Genomic DNA, 12740 nt, shown 5'->3' on the forward strand with positions numbered 1-12740 from the left:
GAAGATAAGAGGGAATTACTACAGAGTTACTCAAATATGCCCAGCATCAGAAAAGGATCCATCAGCCAGCTCTGCAGAAAATGATTTAGATTCAACTAACTTTTACTGAGTAGCTACTATGTACCAGACTTATATTAGGTATCAAGGATTCAAAGTTGAATTGGACTTTCTCCCTGCCTTAAGTATACTTCCCTATTTGTGTTCGGTTTAATTACACTGTATGGGATCGTAAATCATGTTCTTTCTGCTATACAACTGCCTCAAGGGAGGGAATTTGTGGGTGTAATGGGCTCACGCCTAATATCAGGATGCTGTGATGGAGTTCAATTTCCATGGTCTATAGAGCATCATCCCTGATGCACTGGGAAAGCCAGAAAAATGATCACGGTAAAGCAGCCTGCACACCTTTCCTTATTATTTTTATCTGGGCTAAATTATTCATATGTCTTTGTTTCTAAAGCCAGCCAGTTCAGATTTTCTATTCCATATTTTGAGCCCACCAGCAGGCCTCTTCTCATATTAGCACATACCTCCTTCACTGACAGTTTGACTCCTTCAGGAAGATTGCTTTGAATTATTTCCAAGAAAATCTCTGCAAATGTAGCACTCAAACCGCTGATCTGCAAAAGGAAAGAAGATGCTCTAAGAGAGGCACTGAAACCTAGGTGATTGGGCAGACATGGCAAGGGCTCAAATGTCAGCTCCAGCAGAGCTAGAGGGCCTTTGGGTGAAGGAGCTGTTTTTGGAGCCCAGACTTTCCAGGATTTCTCTTGCTGATCTGCCAAGTTGTCTGGTTACTAAGATGGTCATGGCCAATATCTGCTCTTGTAGGCAATGAATGTCATAACTGGATCAAGAGGTCAAGTCCAGGATGACTTTCTGAATCAACTCAGGTTTACCCACATAGACTGGGACCTGTTGTTGTCAGACCCTGTGCTGAGAATCCAGAGTTAAATCAGATGTGTGGTAGAAGGGCATGCAGTGGGCTGTGGGAACCCACAAGAGAAACACCTACCTAACAATCAGGAGGGTCAGAAAAAGCTTCCAAAAGAGGTAACATCTGGTTAGAGTCTTGAAATACAAGACTAAATTGGGAGAATTCAGCAGTAGTGTGGAGTTTTTTTTAAGGCAGAGGAAGCAATATTCAGTAAAATGTGGAGGAAAAGTACAGTATTAGGGAATTGAAACTAGTGACATGTGTGGCTGGAATGAAAGGGGGTGTGAAGAAGAAAAGCAGGAGGAGTAACATGAAGGCACTTAGGTGCTAATCAAAGAGTTCAAACTTTATCCTGTGAGCCTCAGTGGCAAGTTAGAGCTGTCATAAAATGTAGCTCAAATAATTTATTCCTGGTAATATTTAAAGAACCAAGATTGTAAGTACTTTAATTATTTAAAATTTTAACACAAATTTAGGGTTTTACTACCTTAACATACCTCTGGTTACCTTCCTGATATGTTTCTTGAGTGGATCAAAAAGGGGTGATGTCCATTTGTTGGAATATTACTTGGCAGTAAAAAGGAATGAAATACTGATACATGCTACAACATGGATGAACCTTGAAAACATTATGCTAAGTGAAAGAAGCTAGATATAAAAGGCCATATTTTATATAATTCCATTTGAAGAAATGCCTAGAAGAGATAAAACCATAGAAGTGGAAAGCAGATTAGTGGTTGCCAGGACCTGGGGGGATGGGGAAAGAGGAGTGACTGCTAATGGGTACAGAGCGCGAAAGGGAAGCCACTGAGGAATTCTAGGCAGGACAATGACACGATCACATTGATATGATCGTACAGCAAAGTGGATGGATCTGAAAGATTTTTAGGGGTAGAGGCCACTGAATTTGGAGAATGAATGGATACCCAAGGGCAAAGAAGGGTCAAGCATTAAGCTCAAAGGTGAGGAGGATTACAGGAAAAAAACATCAGTCCCTCTACAATTAGTTTTGTATACACTGAGTGAGGGCACCTGTGGACCATTTTAACGGAGAAACCCAGTAGACAACTGGATAGCAGGTTTGAAGCTCAACCAAGAGATCAGGATAGAGAAAAGAACCAGGAGAGGCAAATACATTTCAAATTTCTCCCAGAGTACCTACCTGAACCACTCGCTCATGGGTGGTAAGAACTGAGTCCAGGAGCATTTTCCTGCCTTGGTCCTGCAACTGCAACACCTCCACGGTTTTGGTGGGCATCGCATAACTGTGGGAAGGAAGAGTCAGCTATTGGGAGGGTTCTCTTAAGCCAGCAGCACCACTTCAGTCAGGGTAGTCCCTGAGTACAGCCACTACTGCATGCAGTAGCTCCTGCAATCTAATCTAGGGCTGTTTATCTTCATCCAGGAGCAAAGTAACCAGATCCTCTTATGCCTCCTCCAGAAATCTCTAAACTCCGTGAGGGGAGAGACCATGTCTAATACTTTTCTGCATCCCCAGTCATGCCTAATAAAACACTCTGAATAAAACCTGGTGATTATTAAGTATTTACTGCTACTAAAGAATAGCCACTTCTAAAAGAATCCAGCTCATCACTAGGTACACTTTGGAGGTTAACCTTGGGTATTTCACCTCTTCTGAAGAAATGAAGCACGAAACCCAATCCTGCACGAAATGAAGCACGAAACCCAAACCAAATCCCAATCCTTTTATTTTATTTTATTTTATTTTTAAATTTTTTGGCCATGTCGTGCGGCATGTGGGATCTTAGTTCCCAACCAGGCATCAAACCCCTGCCGCCTGCGATGGAAGTGTGGAGTCTTAACCACTGGACCGCCAGGGAAGTCCCCTGCTCCAGTTCTAGAGCAGGATTTCTCAACATCAGCACTACTGACGCTTTAGAACAGATAATTCTTGTTGTCGGGGCTGGAGTATGCATCCCTAATCTCTATACCCAGAGAGTGCCAGTAGTACCCCCGAAGTGATAACAATCAAAATTATCACCATTGTTAAACGTCCCCAGGTTGAGAACCATTGTTGTAGAGTCTCTGCTCACTACAATCGGCTTCAGCAGATCTACATGCCACAATAAAGAGTGCTGGACTTGGGGTCAAGTCTTGGCTCTGTCACTTATTAGCAATATTTACTTAGGCAAGTCCCTTCCCACTCTGGGCCTCAGTTTCTCCATGTATAAAGGGGATTACAATCTAGGCTTATATCAATAGATTATTGTGAGAATCAGATATGGTGATGAATAGGACTGATGGCTACACAGAAATATGGTATTAGTGTTGTGTTCATCTTATCAAAAATTCCTCAAACTGAAGATAAATGGAATAATAATAACAACAGTAGGATTGCTGAATTTTCATGCCACACAAGGCTTCATCAATTAAGAGTAAGGAGTATGGCCCTCTACAGATGGACTGCTACGAAAAGAAGTTTGGCGTGTAACGGAAAATGGATTAGAAACATGAGAGTCAGTACTGGATTTAAATGTTGGCTTCGCCACTTACTACCTATTTGACCTTGGACAAACTAATTCAGTTCTCTGAGTCTTAGTTTCTTCAGCTATTAAATGAAGATAATACTACCTAGTTCATAGGGTTGTAGCTAATTAAATAAGATTACATAGGGGGCTTCCCTGGTGGCGCAGTGGTTGGGAGTCCGCCTGACGATGCAGGGGACACGGGTTCGTGCCCCGGTCCGGGAAGATCCCACATGCCGCGGAGCGGCTGGGCCCGTGCGCCATGGCCACTGAGCCTGTGCGTCCGGAGCCTGTGCTCCGCAACGGGAGAGGCCCGCGTACCGCAAAAAAAAAAAAAAAAAAAATAAGATTACATAAGTAATTTGCCAGGTATACTGTGCCTACAAATGCCAATTCCCTTGCCCTTATAAACAGTGAGTAAATGCTAGGTATTGCAAACTTCCAGATAGCGTCCCTAAATAACATCCCCTTCCATTTTATAGCACAATCTCTGATCTCTTCAAATTTACCTTTGGTAATAACTTCCTTATATAAAAAAATCGGCAGGCTTCCCTCGTGGCGCAGTGGTTGAGAGTCCGCCTGCCGATGCAGGGGACACGGGTTCGTGCCCCGGTCCGGGAAGATCCCACATGCCGTGGAGCGGCTGGGCCCGTGAACCATGGCCGCTGAGCCTGCACGTCCGGAGCCTGTGCTCCGCAATGGGAGAGGCCACAACAGTGAGAGGCCCGTGTACAGTAAAAAACAAACAAACAACAAAAAAAAAAATTGGGGACTTCCCTGGCGGTCCGGTGGTTAAAACTCCACGCTTCCACTGCAGGGAGCATGGGTTCGATCCCTGGTCAGGGAACTAAGATCCCGAATGCTACGTGGTGCAGCCAAAACAAAAAAAAATTGGGATGCATTCATAGACTGGTTATGGAAAATCAAATAAAGTAATTATGTAAAAGCTTTCAGAAAAGTAAACAGCACTCTAAAATGCTCTTTTTCCTTTTTGACATTCCACAGATAAGACTGAATAAAGTGAGAATTGTTCATTCTTGCCACTAAACATGCATTTTATTCCTCAACACTTACAAGATTCCATTGATTTGTTTATTCATTCATTTACTCTTTCAACAAACATTTACTGAGATCCTGTCTGTCCTAGGCAGTCTGGTGGGCACTATGCAGTCTATGCTTTCAAGGAGCTTGCTAAGAGCGTTTTGGAGAGACAGGTATGTACACAAACATCTGCACTACAGGAAGACAAAGGCAATATAGGTATGTACCAAACGTTACAGGGACAAGAGGGAGAGAAGGGGCAGAGCTTGGGGAAGGCTTCATAGGTGAGGCAGGGCTTCATCAAGATGTAAGGAATGAACATAGATGTTTGCCATTCCAAAAAACGGCATTCTACAAAAGTAAGGAGGCATGAGACCCTCGAAGAGAACCAACAGAAAAACCAGACATAGTTCGATAAAAAAAAATACTGAGAACTCTAGTCATTTCAAAGTATAATAGGCCTTTGAGTAGTAAGAGTATAGGTATCTTTTTCTTTAGTATCTACTCTTTTCTGTATGTCCCAAATTTTCTGCAATAAACATTACTTGGATGATCAGATAGTAAAAACAGAAGGGAAGGGACTTCCCTGGTGGTCCAACGGGTAAGACTCCACGCTCCCAATGCAGGGGACCCGGGTTTGATCCCTGGTCAGGGAACTAGATCCCGCAAATGTACTTCAACTAAGAGTTCGCATGCCGCAACTAAGAAGTCCGCACGCTGCAACTAAAAAAAGATCCCACATGCCGCAACTAAGACCCAGCACAGCCAAAATAAATAAATAAATATTAAAAAAAAAAAACAGAAGGGAAGAAATGAAGTAGTTGAATTTCAAAAGTCAACCTAACATGACAAAATAGTGCTAGCTTTTGAGTAGTGCTGGGATAGGACCCAAGGGACCCTGCTGGGATGCTAGGGAACTTAGAATCTGTGGACTCTACTATATATAAGTTATGCCTCCATTTTAAAAAATGTAAGTGGACTAAAAAATAAAAAAAAAAAGGAAAGAGCAGCCTTACAGAGAATGATGATGAATGATGCTTTACTCTCCACAGAGAACAGGAGCTGGGTCAGCTTCAGGCTTGGAAACTGCTCCCAGATGAGTAAGATTTCCATCTCTCCAGACACCTGCTCAGCAAGGGATGCAGGCAAATTAAAGGACCCACAGGAGAGGCCCCTTCCTCTCATCTTCTGGGTGAGCTGCAGCTGCAGCAAGGCAGACCATTTATAGAACAAAAGCTAGCGCACAGTTCCCCTGCTCAATTCCATCTCAAGGTCAGAGCCCTACCCCCAACTACTAAAGGAAAAATGGATCAAGATAAAATGAAAATCAGAAAAAAAGAAAATCATTTTATCTCTGAAAAGCTGGGCAGTAAGAATGCCTGATATGATGGTCTGAAAACCTCAATCAGTGCAGAGAAGTGAATTGCTAAAAATGAACATCTCTTTATGCTCTACTATTTGGAGCAAAGAACCAGGAAAGAGGCAAAAAGCAGCATATCATTCATTTTGTTATCCTAGAATTCATGTTCATGCCTACTGGAACTCAATCCAAGTCAACAAATATTCATTCAGTGCCTACTATGTGTCAGGTACTGGGCAAGGTTTTAGCGTGACTGCTGATGCAGACAGAAACAATCCCTGCCTTACATATCTTAGAGTCTAATAATAATCAAGTAATTATGAGAGTAAGGAATGAGCATTTTGAAAGGGAAGTTATATACCCTTTTTTTAAAAAAATAAATTTATTTATTTTCCTTATTTATTTTTGGCTGTGTTGGGTCTTCATTGCTGCGCGCGGGCTTTCTCTAGTTGCAGCGAGCAGGGGCTAGTCTTCGTTGTGGTGCACGGGCTTCTCATTGCGGTGGCTTCTCTTGTTGCAGAGCACAGGCTCTAGGTACACGGGCTTGAGTAGCTGTGGCACACAGGCTAAGTAGTTGTGGCTCAAGGGCTCTAGAGCGCAGGCTCAGTAGTTGTGGCGCATGGGCTCAGTTGCTCTGCGGCATGTGGGATCTTTCCGGATCAGGGCTTGAACCCATGTCGCCTGCACTGGCAGGCGGATTCTTAACCACTGCACCACCAGGGAAGAAGATACCCTTTACTTCTCCTAAATATATAACATAAAGACCTAACTTAATGAGGTTCTCTGAAGAAGTGACATTTAAAATAAAGCCTAAGAAAAAAATAGGGGCTGATTAGCTGAAGGGGAAAGAGTATTCTAGGCTTTAGAGAGCATATGCAAAGGTCCTGAGGTGGGAAAGGACAAAAAACAAAGTCAGTGTAACTGGAGATAGAAGGAGAGGGAGAGAGAAGTGTGAGTTAAGGTGAGAGAGGCAAGCCCAGGCCATGGAGCACCTAGCAAGGTATGTGAGAAACTTTTATTTTGATCCTAAAGGAATGGGAGGCCATGGAAGGAATTTAAGCATGAGAGTGACATGATCATATTTCCATTCTAGAAAGATTACACTAAAAGCAGTGTGGAGAACCAGTTAGAGGGAATTACAAATTTGGAGGAAAAGAAGTGGGTTCAAATCCAGACCTTGCCATTTACGACTATAGGCAAGCTTTTATTATATTATTAATAACAACAATAATAATAGCAGCCAAAGTTTCTGGACTTAGTTGTAAGCATTTTAAATATATTAACTCCCTTTATTTTCACAATAGCTTTATTAGATAGGTACTTTTATTAACCTCATTTTACAAATGAGGAAACCAAGACACAAAGAGGTTAAGGAAACTGCCCAATGTCACACAGGAAGAATGTAGCAGAACAAGAGCAAAACCTAAGCAGTCTGGCTGCAGAATCAATGCTTTGATACACTATGGCAAGGTGCTTGTCTGAATTAAGTAAAGTAATATACAAAAAAAGTATTTAGCAGAGTGGCTGGCTGTTATGATAGTAGGTGCTCAACAAATGTTACTGCCTGCCTGCCTTTACTCAAATGCAGCCAGAGCTTTTCACAGTAGGGTATTAAAAACAAAATATTTTTAAAAGTCCTTCTGAAAATTTAAAACACTATTCCAAGGAGCTGATCCACTGTAGGTATGATAACATTCTGTAAATGGCATTTAATGCCTCTTTGCCACCACCTTGTCTGAGATGCTGCCCCTAATCCCTGCCAGCTGAAAAACACCTCGTTAATTACTAATAACAATAATATTATTTACAGAATGTTCACAACGTTCTGTTAAGTGCTATTATATATTTTCTTATTTAATTTTCAGAACTCAAAGAAATAGGAAAATTACCATCCCCATTATGAAGACAAAGAAACTGAGGTTCAGAATTTCTCAAGGTCATATTGCTAATAACTGGTAGAACTAGGATTTAAATGCAGACAGTTTGATTCCAGAGCTTTTACTCTTAACCACTTGTTACTCAAAGTGTGATCCAAAGACAAGCTGCTGGTAAGCAAACTGCTTGTTATCAGTTCAAGACAAGATAAGAAGCATGACACAGTCAGTAAACACACTTTAATTCAATCAACATTTTGTTTTCAATAGCAAGAGTTTCTTGATGAAGGAAGCAAAGCATTAATGTACATTTTGGCATAAGCTCCTAATATCTTCGCAGAGTGGTACTTTGAGAAGCATTGCTCTAAATTATTATGCTACTCTGCCTTCTTGAACTGATATTAAACTTTATCTTTCACTTATCACTTCCACATTATGTTATAATTATTTTTTGAATAATTATAACTCTCCTTGAAATCGCGCATTTACCTTTGTATCCTCCAGTCAGAATGTCTAGTCCAATGCCTACCACAGAGCAAGAAGAGGCTCAACCAGCAGTTCTTTAATTAAGTACTTAAAAGCACTTTCATTAAACTTTAGGAAATGTATACTACACAACTGGATTGTGTAGTCATATTCAAGAACCTGTCATTCTTTCAAGAATGGCTTAATGTTCCCCATGTGGCAGGCTTTATGCTAGGTACTGAAGAAATGAAGAAGAACACAAGTCAGGGGGGAAGGGAGCTGGCAAATGAATAGATGATTACAGCCCAGAGCACTAAGTGACATGACAGAGGTATGTGTCAAGTGCTGAAAGAGCAACCAACTCTCTGGGGCATCAGAAAAAGATAAAGTACATCTTTAGGCCTAAAACAATTGAAGTACTATCAGCTGTGAGAGCTAAAGTCACAGCTGATTATCCAATCTTCTCAGAAGCACATTTAGCACAGTTATACTCTAAGTAATAAAGGTTTAAAAGTTCAAATTTGGCTTAAGGACTTAAAATACTATATAATTAAAAATACTGGAGTCAGGGAGAACTGGGTTAAATCCAGGCAACTTACTGGTTCTGTGAATTTTGGCCTTTCAGAGCCTTGGTTTACTCATCTATAAAATGGGAATATACTAATATCTAGTGAGTAAGAAAGTATAATTTTTGCCATATCCACCTATGATGCCACGTATTACCTTGCTACAATGGCAAACCAACCACCCAAACTATTATTTATTAAATATTTTTCTTTAAATCAACTCACTTAAAAATTAATTTTAAAAAGAAACTTGAGATGTGGAACAACTGGAACTCATGTTGCTGGTTAGAGTGAAAAGTGGTATGGCCACTGTGGAAAGCAGCTTGGCAGTTTCTTACAAATTTAAAAGTACAGGACTTCCCTGGTGGTGCAGTGGTTAAGAATCTGACTGTCAATGCAGGGGACACGGGTTCGAGCCCTGGTTCGGGAAGATCCCAAATGCTGCAGAGCAACTGAGCCTGCGCACCACAACTACTGAACCTGCACACCACAACTACTGAAGCCCGCACACCTACAGCCCATGCTCCGCAGCAAGAGAAGCCACCACAAGGAGAAGCCCACTAACCACAACAAAGAGTAGTCCCCGCTCGCCGCAACTAGAGAAAGCCCGCATGCAGCGACAAAGACCCAACGTGGCCAATAAATAAATAAATATATATATATTTTAAAACTAAATAAAAATACACCACTCTTACCATTTAACCCAGCAATCACACTCCTAGAGAAATGAAAACTTCTGTTCTCACAAACACCTGTACATGTTTATAGTAGCTCTATTTGTAACTGCCCGAAACTGGAAACAACACAAATGTCCTTCAAATGAATAAACAAACTGTGGTACATCCACTCAATGAAATGCTACTCAGCAACAAAAAGGAACAAACTACTTGACACAGGCAACAACATGGATGAATCTCAAATACATTATCCTAAGTGAAAGAAGCCAGACTCAAATGGAAAAATACTGTATGATTCCATTTATATGACATTTTGGAAAAGGCAAAACTACAAGGCCATAAAATAAATCAATAGTTGCAGGGACTGGGGGTGGGACAAGGGATTGACTACAAAGGGAGGAGGGGACTTCTTGGGATGATGAAGATGTTCTATATCCTGATTATGATGGTATTTATTCTACTGCATGCATTTGTCAAAATTCACAGAAACTGTTCACTAAAAGGGTGAATTTTACTAACGTAAATTATACCTCAATAAGCCTGACTTTATATCACTATAGTAAATAGAAAAAAGAGTATCAGTTGACATATAAAGAAGTTAAGGGCTTCCCTGGTGGCACAGTGGTTGAGAGTCCGCCTGCCGATGCAGGGGACACGGGTTCGTGCCCCGGTCCGGGAAGATCCCACATGTCGCGGAGCAGCTGGGCCCGTGAGCCATGGCCGCTGAGCCTGCGCGTCCGGAGCCTGTGCTCCGCAACGGGAGAGGCCACAACAGTGAGAGGCTCGAATACCGAAAAAAAAAAAAAAAAAAAAAAAAAGAAGTTAAGCTAAAAATAAATACAGTGAAAACAAAACAATGTTATAAAATTCTAGCTAGATGGTGGTGTTTGCCAAAGACTCTGAGCCTGAGGTCCCCTCTTTCTTATAAAGATTAGGAAGTACTTCAGCGGTGTTAAGGACATACCAGCACAACACTAAGAATTTCTCCTTCACATAATTAGGTTTAAAAAGAATTAAAAAGGGAAGAAATTTCTCACCATGTGATTTAATGTTATTTAAGGCATCCCACACTTTCTCAAACATTGAGATAAGATATGTAAAGTGCCTGGCCTGGCATGGATAGTCAGTAAATGTTAGTTCTCCTCCCCTACAGTTTTCCAGCAAACCCAAAGAGTATGTAAAAAGCAGAGGAGGCGAAGAATATCTATATAAATGGGGAGATATACCATATTAATGGATCAGAGGACTCAAAATAGATGTCAATTCTCCTCAAATTGATCCTCAGATTCAACACACCCCACCAAAATTCCATCAGGCTCTTTTCTGTAGAAATCAACAAGCTAATTCTAAAATTTTAATGAAAAACCCAGGGACCTAAAATAGCCAAAATAATTTTGAATAAAGAACAAAGTTGCTTTTTCAGTAATCAAGCTACTGTAATCAAGATAGTGTGGTACGGGGAATTCCCTGGCGGTCCAGTGGCTAGGACTCGGCGCTTTCACTGCCGTGGCAGTGGTTCGATCCCTGGTCAGGTAACTAAGATCCCACAATCCGCGCAGTGCAGCCAAAAAAAAAAAAAAAGAAGAAGAAGAAGAAAATAAAGCCACTATGAAATACCACCATATATCTCCTAGAATAACTTTAAAAAAATGTGACAAACCAAGTGCTGACCAGGGTAAGGAGTTATTGAAACTCTCATATACTGATGGTGGGAATACAAAATAGGACAGCCGCTCTGGAAAAAGTTTGACAGTTTCTTATAAGGTGAAACACACATTCACCATAAAACCCAACAATCCCAGGCTTAGGTAGTTGTTGAAGAGGAAGGAGACACATGCCCCTACAAAACTGGTATGAGAAAGCTTATGGCAGCTTTATTCATAATTACCAATAAACTAGAAACAATCCAAATGTATATCAACTGGTGAATGCCTAAACCAACTAAGGTTCACCATTTAATGCAATACTATTCAGCAACAGAATACTTGCAAAACCCCAGATGAATCTTAAACCCATTATGCTAAGTGAAAGAGGCCAGAAACAAACAGCTACATACTGTATGATTCCATTTATATGATATTCTGGAGAACTTAAAACAATAGGGACAGAAAATCAATCAGTGGTTGCCAGGGACTTGAGAGGAAAGAGAGAGGAAATTGACTACACCTTGGGCACCCAGGAACTTTTTGTTTTAAGAACTTAATAGACTTGTTCTATATTTTGATGGTGGCAAACTATATACGTAAAAAGAGTGAATTTTACTACATGTAAGTTATATCTCAAAACTTCATTTAACAATAACAAAGCAGAGCATACTACCCACACCAAGAACATCCCATGCAAAGGCATCTTTCATACCTTTCCTCGACTTTAATGGAGAGATGGTTGCAGAGGTTGTGAACATACTGGGCATAACTCTCTGCCAGGGCCATATCATATGCAATCAGGTGAATGTTTAAAACCCCGTATTCATAATCTGTCCCCAAATTAATGGGTCTCACTTCCACTTTTCCCCTCTTCTTCTTGGGCTAAACAGGAAACAAAAGAGAAAGAAACTAAATCAAAGTATTGTACAAGAAATTCTAACCATACCATCTTGATATATATATATACATTAAAAAAATCAATCTTTCAGTTAAACTTGTTTACCATTTTTCTCTCAGGTTACCCTACCTATAAATTGAACTTTTCCTGGGAAGGAATGGGCAGCCTCCCTTGACACTGGGCTGTAGCATCAGTCAATGAAAGGAGAGGGAATATTGCTGGCATTATTTAACATAAATACATGTGACTGTCTTCTGCCATTAACTAGTTTTGAGATTCACCTTCCAAATCTGGCCCTCAGTTTCCCAATTTTTATATTAATGGGGTTATGCTAGATAACAGATTCTTGAGGATTTTTTTTGGGGGGGCCATGCCACGCAGCTTGTGGAATCTTTTTTTTTTTTTTTTACAGGAAATAAAGAATCCTTTTTTATTTTTTTTGTGTGTGTTAGTTTCTGCTTTATAACAAAGTGAATCAGTTATACATATACATATGTTCCCATATCTCTTCCCTCTTGCGTCTCTCTCCCACCCACCCTCCCTATCCCACCCCTCTAGGTGGTCATAAAGCACTGAGCTGATCTCCCTGTGCTATGCGGCTGCTTCAGCTTGTGGGATCTTAGTTCCCTGACCAGGGATTGAACCTGGGCCCTTGGCAGTGAGAGCACACAGTCCTAACCACTGGACCACCAGGGAATTCCCAACAGATTCTTTTTTTTTTTTAAATAAATTTATTTATTTACTCATTTATTTTTGGCTGCGTTGGGTCTTCGTTGCTGCGCACGGGCTT

At 40.9% G+C, this 12740-nt stretch overlaps 1 protein-coding gene across 1 annotated transcript in view; it reads right to left on the reverse strand.

The window, feature by feature from the left end:
- Positions 1–12740, reverse strand: part of MRPL48 (mitochondrial ribosomal protein L48) — a 55183-nt gene that overhangs the window by 320 nt on the left and 42123 nt on the right. The window contains exons 6-8 of the mRNA XM_019946608.2: positions 11765–11934; positions 2100–2202; positions 531–620 (exon numbers count right to left, since the gene is read on the reverse strand). Coding sequence (XP_019802167.2) covers positions 531–620; positions 2100–2202; positions 11765–11934 — 363 coding nt within the window. The remainder of the gene's footprint in view (positions 1–530; positions 621–2099; positions 2203–11764; positions 11935–12740) is intronic.

This window comes from Tursiops truncatus, chromosome 8, assembly GCF_011762595.2.
Source record: "Tursiops truncatus isolate mTurTru1 chromosome 8, mTurTru1.mat.Y, whole genome shotgun sequence".
NCBI classification, from domain to species: Eukaryota; Metazoa; Chordata; class Mammalia; order Artiodactyla; family Delphinidae; genus Tursiops; species Tursiops truncatus.